At 42.0% G+C, this 9,882-nt stretch overlaps 1 protein-coding gene across 1 annotated transcript in view; it reads right to left on the minus strand.

Moving 5' to 3' along the window:
• Positions 1–8,800, minus strand: part of LOC136876951 (esterase FE4) — a 45,181-nt gene extending 36,381 nt beyond the window's left edge. The window contains exons 1-2 of the mRNA XM_067150719.2: positions 8,591–8,800; positions 7,026–7,151 (exon numbers count right to left, since the gene is read on the minus strand). Of these exons, the coding sequence (XP_067006820.2) occupies positions 7,026–7,151; positions 8,591–8,800 (336 nt within the window). The remainder of the gene's footprint in view (positions 1–7,025; positions 7,152–8,590) is intronic.
• Positions 8,801–9,882: the final 1,082 nt, after the last annotated feature.

Here is a 9,882-nt window from a genome sequence, read left to right on the forward strand (position 1 = left end):
TACACACATCGCAGATTCGTCCTTTACTACACCGAAAGGATCAAGTCCCGTACGGGAAATGCCACCCAACCATGGGACCACCATAATACAAATGTGTAAAACCACAATATAGTTCAAACCAAGAATTTAGTTCGCCTGTTTGTATGGCCGATATAATGAAAGGCATTACTTAAGTATTATTGTGTGAACTTCACTTAATCACGTGAACATATACCGTATAGTAGTATAAAATACACTTATGTTCATAAAAATAAGAACACCTTGAAAGACTAGAAGTAGGAAGTTCATATTCACAGCACATGTGCATTAGTATGTTATGAATAAATTGTTACTATTTTAAACATCTTGACCCTCAGGTTCAAGGTCGAGATCGATATCTCGGCGCACCACCACCGAATTGTATAATGTGCCTGCGGCTCTCCTTGTCACTATAAACAGAATGTAATGGATCAGTGTGACTTGATTAGACATGCAGGATGCCTCTCAGACATACGCGAGAACCCTACCGTCAAATTAGGGAGCTTGGAAGAGGGCGCATTATTAGCATGAGAGAACGTGATGCATCCATCCAGGAAATAGCTGCCGCGTGAGGCACGAAGTGCGTCGACTCTGCAACGGGTGTGTACAAAATGACACACAGAACCCCGTAGAACACAACTAGATGGGTCTAGTCACACCCCCGAGAAGATCAACACCTCATCCGAATGGCATTGCAGGACGAATCTGCGTCCTCCTCGGCTCAGCCGCAAGAGTGGAACAGTGTAACACATCGTAAACTATCAGGAATGACAGTCCATCGCCGTTTTGTACGGTCTGAGTTACCGGTGCGTCGTCCACTTCTCCGCCTACCTTTGATAGATGTTCAAAACTATGCTAGACTGCAATGGTGTATGGAACGACGTCACTGGGCACAAGAATGGCAGCAGATAGTGTTTTCGGACAAATTCAGGCTCTGTTAGTTTGAAAATGATGGCCACAATTTGGCTCGCCGGAGACAAGAGGAGAGGCATCACATTGACTGCATTCGCACAAGACATACAGCACCAACTCAAAGCCATATCGCATGGAGTGCTATTGAGTGCGACCACAAATATCATTTGGTGCTTGTCCAGGGCACTGTGACCAGTTAGACCTACGTGAATGATATCTTGCGACAAGTAGCCATATCCTTTGTGCACGACACGCCAGCCGCCATATTTCAGTAGAAAAATGCGCGACCACATGTTGCGGCACGATCACGTCCCTTCTTGTTGTCACAGGATGTCAGACTGGTGCCCTGGCCCGCGCGATCACCGAACTTGTCGCCAAACGAAAATGTGTGGGATATGGTAAAACTTCGGGTGCGGCGGTGCGACCCAACGTCAACCAACAATGATGAACTGTGGAACAAGGTGAATGTAGCATGGATGGCTATAACCCAGGACGCCATCAATTCTTGTAGTCCAACTCCGCGGTGTAGTGGTTAGTTTTGATAATATGGCACCTTCGGAGTCCCGGGTTCGATTCCCGGCTCTACCACGAAGTTTGAAAATATGTACGAGGAATGGAACGGGGTCAATTCAGCCTCGGAAGGTCAACTGAGTCGAGAGGGGTTCGATTCTCACCTCAGACATCCTCGAAGTGTTTTTCCGTGGTTTCTCGCTTCTTCTGCACAAAATAGCGGGATGGTACATAACATAAGACCTCGGCCGCTTCCTTCCCTCTTCCTTGTCTTCCCCCTCCAATCCCCCATAAGGTTCCTTTTCAGCATAACAACGAGGGCCGCCTGGGCGAGGTACTGGTCCTCCTGTCCAGTTTCATCCTCTGACCCAATATCTCACGCTCCAGGGCACTTGAGGTGTTAGAGGTCGCATCCCTTGCTGAATGCGAGGGAAACCTACCCTGGAGGGTAAATAGTTTAACTATGCAAGAATGAAAAGACAATTCTTGTTAGTTACATTGAAAGCAAGTACACAATTGAAATTTCCTTGTTGAACATTACTGTACTGGAGGATAATATGAAAAGAGAAATATGCTTCAAATTAATTGTGATACCATTTGAGAAAGTGGAAAAATATGTCGATTACTTCAACGAACCTCGAAGTTCGAGAATATAAGCTTGAATATGTTGCTCAACTAAATCCGTAGTACTGCTTGTTCCATTGAAACAGACATAATTTTAGTGGCTTCAGCCCGAAATGAGGAGGAGGTCTCATCCGATTTTGTATCTCCTCAAACATATTGTATTTTCGTCATGAAGATTGTAAATTGTCCAGTAAATCCCTTTGGTGGTAGCATCGAGAAACTTCAGTACTTATCCTGTTGACAGGCTCCACTAAAGGATCTACTTCAACATTTGCATTTATTATTTTCACGTAGTATCAGTTTCAGTGTCTTCGTAGTTGATTCACTCACTACAACGAAACCAGCCACACCTTGCTTTGGAATTACCAAAAACTCAACCGCACCACATCATTTTATGGTTCGTTTGCCTTTTCTGAAGTCTTCACGTTCCTAGCGAACTCTTTTATCTATTGTGAACTGTTAATCTTTCCCATCATGTGTTACCACTACGTAATCCTTCCTTATTCCGGTAGATGGTATCTCATGCGTTAGCACAGTTCAAAGCATTTCTTTTCTGTCCCGTCTTGTTGGGTTATCTTTCTGGTTGGTTGTATGGGGAGTTTTTGATTCCAGAAGATGGAAGGATTGGATTTCCAGGTCGCCTGTGTGGCGTATAAAAGGTATTTTAACATATTCAAGGTGTCTTTGCACATTTCTCGGCCTTTCGAGAATGTTAATTGTTTATGTAATTGAGGTATTTATTTTTCTTTAATCTTCTCTTGGTTTTATTATAGCTTCATTCTTTGATCACCATGGTTGGGTTAGAAAGGATTCCCTCATTACATGTTTTTCTAATTTATTTGTGTGTTAACTTTGCTTTTACACGCTTCCTTCGGTATTTTCCTTTACCGATTCGCTATATTTGTTTAGAGAACAGGATATGACACGGGTTCATGCGTGTGTGTATGTGATTGTTTGCTGTGTGCTGTTCGAAACCTTTTACTCATGTCGCTTCATTAACATTCCGCTTGAGCTCATGTTGTATTAATCTGTCGCGTGTTCTGTATAATTCATGTCCACTACATAGGCGTGGTATGAATACAAGCTAACAACGCGATTGGCCTGTTTCTGTGTGTTTTGGTGTTGGAGACACTCCGTCTCTTTAAGATGGACCACTTTCTGGTTCATATTTTCTGAGCTCGAGAGCGGTTGTCTATTTTATTATGTGCTGTGTGTGACGCTCTAATACGTCCCTTTATTCGGCGACCTATCCCCTTGGTCTCTGTGTGAGCGTTGGTGGTTCTGACGTCTGGATCCGTGATACCTTTTGTGTCTAATGTATTTATTGTCCGTTTCACATTGCCGTCATTGGCTTTTTTTACCTATTCTCTAGTTTAATATGTTTTGCGGGATGGCTTTCCATTTTATCTTACTTGTGTGGTGTGAAACATTGATAACTTCCCCTTTTCTCTTTGCTTTAATTTTATGAGCTCGGTACACCCTTCCCTCTTCTCCAGTTTTAAGCTCTTTTACTTAATGATCCTATATTCTCAGGGGACGTGGATTTTTTATTTTTGAGAGCTTTGTGTCTTACCTTAGGAATTGAAAGGGAGAATGTTATGATGATGTGCTGTTACTCCCTAAACTTATGGCTGTTTAGACCTGATGTGCATAAAAGAAATACTTTATACCCACCTAAATTTATGTTCTTCATTTGGTAGATGGTAACCTTTCATCACGTCTTTTATCAAGGTAATCGATTGTGAAGGTGCGATAAACAGCGAATCTTGTGTATTTTGATTATGGGCCACGTATTATTAATATTATCTATTTGATTTTTGGCCCCCTTGTTTCGCTTATGCGACCTTTCTGATTTTCTCTTCATAATAAATTTATGTTCTCGTCCTTATTCTTTTCATATTTTTCTTTATTTGCGTCTCTTCTATGTGTGTTATCTGTAAGAGACCCGGGTCCAGTTATTGGCTGTCTTTGCTAGTTTGGACCAAATCCACCGCACTGGGTCTTCGTCGTGTTCTTAGTGTCAGTTCAAAACTCATGCGGAATTAGTCAAAGTACACTCATTTGTAAAAGGTGTTGTACACGACGAAGTAGCCATTGCACAGGCACAGCACACGTTAACATATGGAAAACGTCGAAATATTGCACCTCACCAAGTATTTATTGCAGGGTAACAAACAGAGTACCTATACATGCCAATCAGAACATAAAGGTAAGCAGTCGGAAGTTTCAGTGTGGAAACAACAATGAGGCAAAGATATGTGCTGTCACCTATCTTGTTCCTGATGGTACTCGATACAGTAACGAAGAAGGAATGGTGCACTAACTGTGAAATACAGTGGAAACGAACGTCCAAACTTGAGGATATAAACTATGTAGTTGACCTATATCTGTTCGCTGAAAGCTTCGGGATCATGTCAGAAAATCTGGGAATCTATAAGGAAAGAAGGTAAATCTTCTCAAAATTACTGTCAAGCAGGCTAAAGAAATGCGCATCAACTGAGCATCTGCAAATCTTTTACTGGAAGGGCAGCAGGTAGAGCAGGCAGATTTGTTTTGCTATCTTGGCAGCTAAAATCACACCAAATATTGGGGCCATATTGGACATTCATGACAGCATCAACAAGACAAGTTGTGCCTTCGCACAAATAAGACCCGCCAGGAGTTCTAAAGACTTCGCGGAGCAGAGTAATGTTAAATCAGTGCTGCTGTACGCGTATGAATCGTGGAAATTGACGAAAGGCATGATCAGCAAACTTCGGACATCGTTGAAAACATGATTGAAGAACATGTCGGAGATATGGCGGCCAAATTTGGTGCGAAACAATAAGGTCGCGGAAATACCCAACCAATGAGCAAAAGGGTAGCACATCGAGAAGAGAAAATTCAAGTGGTCCGAGCACATCCTGTGGCAAGACAAAGGATCACTTGAGAAACAGGTTCTCGAATAGAAAGTGCAAGTTCAAAGGAAGCGCTATTGTTCCCGAATGACCTGGAACAGATCAACGGATCAAGTCAACAGGACTTGGCAAGAGACAAAAATGTTAGCCCAGAATATAATGCGGTGGAAGATCTTCGTGCAGGCCCTAAGTTTCACTGGGAATTACAGGATGATTGATTGATTGATTGATTGATTGATTGATTGATTGATTGATTGATTGATTGATTGATTGATTGATTGATTGATTGATTGATTGATTGATTGATTGATTGATTGATTGATTGATTGATTGATTGATTGATTGATTGATTGATTGATTGATTGATTGATTGATTGATTGATTGATTGATTGATTGATTGATTGATTGATTGATTGATTGATTGATTGATTGATTGATTGATTGATTGATTGATTGATTGATTGATTGATTGATTGATTGATTGATTGATTGATTGATTGATTGATTGATTGATTGATTGATTGATTGATTGATTGATTGATTGATTGATTGATTGATTGATTGATTGATTGATTGATTGATTGATTGATTGATTGATTGATTGATTGATTTATTGAAGAAACACTTGCTGGAGACACTCAGTACTATCACGCATAGCATGAAGCCGGGCGGTGCTATGGTCAGGCGGCAGGTATATAGATGTAGGATGTTCTGACGAAGATGCTTCCACAGATCGCACAACTGATCCTCCAAATCTGCCATAGTTACCGTTGGCCGAAGTTGCCGACTAATCGTGTCCCAAACTCTTCGATGAGTGAGAGGTCTGGAGAGCTTGGCGGCCAAGGAAGCTTGTTGATATCACGAAGTCAGGCCGAAGATACGCGCGTTGTGTGGGCCGGACACTATCCTGATGGCAAATATGGCTGTTGAGCTTCACTAGCAAGGGAAGCACACACGGTCGCTGAATTTCCTGGGAATACAACCACGCGGTCAGTTTTACTTCGGTTAGCAACAGCGGGAGCAGAAATCGTAGTAATGGGCACCCCACAGCATGACACCACACGTTTGGCCAGCGGGTCACAGTACAATGAAAAGTGGATCATTGAGATGAACAGGAAGTCTCCAGACTCGGATTCAGTGGTCGTCTGGGTACAGACAGAACTGTGATTCGTCACTGAACACCATTCGTCACAGACAGAACCCTGATTCGTCACTGAACACCATTCGCCACAGACAGAACCGTGATTCGTCACTGAACACCATTCCTCACAGACAGAACCGTGATTCGTCACTGAACACCATTCGTCACAGACAGAACCGTGATTCGTCACTGAACACCATTCGTCTCAGACAGAACCGTGATTCGTCACTGAATATAATTCGTCTTCAGTCCGTAAGCAATGATGCTACCTGTTTCTCGCAGAAGTTCAAACGTGCTTGTTAATGCTCATGTCATTCTTGAAGATGTCGTATGGGACGCCCCAGTGACATATTCTGCTCTGCTATCCACCTGGATATAGTATTGTTGAACATAAGTGCATCCCCAGCTGCCGCGACATGTCTCTAGACGTGAGCAGTGGAGTGCTTACAGCATATAACACACTGAAACGAACCTCACCGCTGGTGGTTCACTGGGATCGATCCAATCCTTTTAGATGCGTGCGTGTACCCTACCTTCCCACTGTGCCCATTAACATCAACCTGCCTCTCTCAAAGTCATCTAGCTGGTCTAAGTCTTGCCAACAGCTCATTCATTCAAATTAGCTTTAGGTCTCATATTGCACACTGTGCTACTAAGGCCTTATTCGATGTCTTTCTTCTATGAATCAGGGAGGGGCATGTAATCAATAGGAGCGTTCATGGTGCGCATTTCTTTCTTTTCTCTTTGTCTGGTAATGAGTATAATTGAAATACTGACATGTAAATTATAATATTGGTTTAAAGTACTATATAAAGTATTGGTTGCTCTAGACCATACATATTCTTGATAATTTCTCTAAATGCGTCATACTCCCAATTATGCCTTAATATTGCAGGAAGGTATTGTACTCCTATTTACTCACCTCCGGCGTGTATACATTCAGGAAGAGGCAGTTTTCATCACTACCAGGGGCTCCAGACTGTTTACACATGTTCCCTTCCTGTTGCGCATCTCGGGTCCCATTCCACGTCTCGGCAGGTACAGGAGCCTGTCGGAGACATAACGAATAACAAACTAAATTTATTAGCTACCAAAACGCGGCAATAATAATAATAATAATAATAATAATAATAATAATAATAATAATAATAATAATAATAATAATAATAAATGCTGGGCTGAGAGCTCAGACCGTAGAGAGCTGGCTTTCTGAGTCCATGTTGTTGGTTTCAATTCCGACTAAGTTCGGACGTAATTATACGTAGGTGCTCAATACGCCAGCCTAGTATTCGTAGACTTACTGGCAAGAGAAAGAACTAATTTTATGGTTTTTGGATACACTCTAGAATGCTTTAACGTACTAATCAATAATTCAATTTGCTTTCCGTCACACTAACTACTTTTACGGTTTCCGCAGACCCAGAGGTGCCGGAATTTAGTCATTATCCTAACATAACCCCATGGCACTACAGCCCGGAAGGCCTGCAGATTACGAGGTGTCATATGGTCAGCTTTCTAGACCGGGGCCCCTATCTCAACGAGAGATAGCTCCTCAATTCTAATCACGTAGACTGAGTGGACCTCGAACCAGCCCTCAGAAAGAGGTAAAAATACCTGACCTGGCCGTAAATCGAACCCGGGGCCTCCGGGTAAGAGGCAGGCACGGTACCTCTACACCACGAGGCTAATATTTTAACTTAAAAGCATAATTTACTTTAAAGACTCCCCCGCCACCTGCACTAAACTGAGGTCCACTGAGTGTCAACTTTTCTCTCATGACCTTGATGTTCAATCAAACGGTACCTCAGCTACTGGAATCGAATCTTCAGTTCCGGAGCTATAAGCCCTAATGTAAGGGCATTATTTCTTTACATAAGATTCTAATGTGAGTAGCCTGATTTTGTAAAGGTTGTCGCAACAAAAGGAATTCGTCATTTATGAACGAGTTTGGTAACAACTAATACATTAATGTAATCAGGAAACTTGCCCACCTGGTGGACATGTTCGTTAAGACGTCAGTATTTACGGTCTGACACCGTTGATATTCGGTTGGGGAGCCGTTGGTGGAAAATGTCTTCACCAGCAGAATGTTGACCGGCAGGGTAGGAGAGATGTTGGTATACAATTTCGAAAAAGCCTGGGTTCAGTTGCAAATCTCCTCACAGTGTTCATATCGAGTGAGGGTGAATGACGCTTTTGATGGTGATTCGTCCGTCGGAAGGGGACTTGAAACCTTGAGCACACCCCTTTGTGTTATTCGACAGACGTTCCCAACTTCCGACAACAGTTTTCACCCTCCCTCTACCTCATCAACAGCATCATCATCGTCCTTATCATCATCATCAACAACAACATAAGTACATTCCTTACATATCGTGGGAAGGAAACAGATAAACCTCAATATGTTTCTAAGCCCCCAACTTACCCTAAGTATAAAATTCGATGGCACACACAAAAAACATCACAATTTTTCTGTCAGTTTCTTACCTTAAAACGGAGATTTCCCACCGGTGGTTTACCGTAAGGTATGCCGAGGAAGGTGTAATAAGGAGAAAGATTATCTGGAGTCACCTTCCTCCCTTTCAGAGCGCCCTGTGGCAGTGTTATGACCGGATACTCGTCATCAGAGAAGACCTCCGCCAGCTGACTGGTGGCCAGGACGAATAAAGTCCAGAGTATCGCCGTTGTGCCCTTCATTTCTAAACTGTGCAGACCACGGATCGCTTGCAGTTATATACAGCTGTATATTCACTTCTGATGTATACAAATTGGCATGATAAGATTTACTTCTGTAATTAAAGTTTATCTTATTGCTTTAGATAATCTGACTTCAAGGAATTTCACACTCTACGTGCCTCCTACGTCCTTGATCTACTGACCTACCGATGGCTATCTTTATCGCTCAAGAGCTGAACTTGAAGTGTTTTGGGAAGTTTTAATTTCTTCAATACCACACGTGTGTGTTTGTACGCGTAAATAGAACGGGAAAAAACCAACCATCAATAACATCAACGTACTTCTCTCGGTTGCTCACTACTTTAGCAGGACTACTTTTAGGTATCATAATTATAATAGAGCTACTTATTTCCAATTACTCTTTGAATTACTAAACACTTGTGGTTGGTGAGAACTGAAGGACATTGAGGACGTTAACAATGCTTTAGATTGTTTCTATAATAAATTCTATGAGATGTTTGATTATTGTGTTCCTCTGACTAAGTATAGTAAAAGAACTTATCCAATATGGTATAATCTATATATATAAAAGCAAGTCGGGCTGGAGCGATGTATATATAAATATTTAAAAATGAAAAAAGACGTGAATTAATGAGGCACTTCCAGAAATCTCAGAAATTTGAAACTTGGTACGAGGGAAACTGATGACCCCAGGATCCCTAGAAAAATCAGAAATTCTCAAAATTCCCTGAAGGGGGCACGCTGGGGGGGCTCAAATTTTGGGCTCAGTATAAGAACACAGTCGTATGGTATATCCAAAACGATAACCTATAGGTTTCGTGGGCTTAAAAATTTTCGGGAATTTCCTCATTTTTATCCCCCATCCCCCCAAATCAAGATGGCGGCATAACCTGCGAGACGAGGTAGACAATTGAAATTTGGTGAAATTATAGCTTTTGAACCCTAACCGACGGGAAAATTCCAAGATGTTCAAATTTTTCACTTTTTACCCCCAAGGATATCGAAATATGGAGGCAATTTTAATGACTGTGCAGACATTCCTTCTGAGCTATTTTTTGGCTAAACGGTAAGTCGTATCACAA

The sequence above is a fragment of the Anabrus simplex genome, chromosome 7 (assembly GCF_040414725.1).
Source record: "Anabrus simplex isolate iqAnaSimp1 chromosome 7, ASM4041472v1, whole genome shotgun sequence".
In the NCBI taxonomy this organism is placed as follows: domain Eukaryota; kingdom Metazoa; phylum Arthropoda; class Insecta; order Orthoptera; family Tettigoniidae; genus Anabrus; species Anabrus simplex.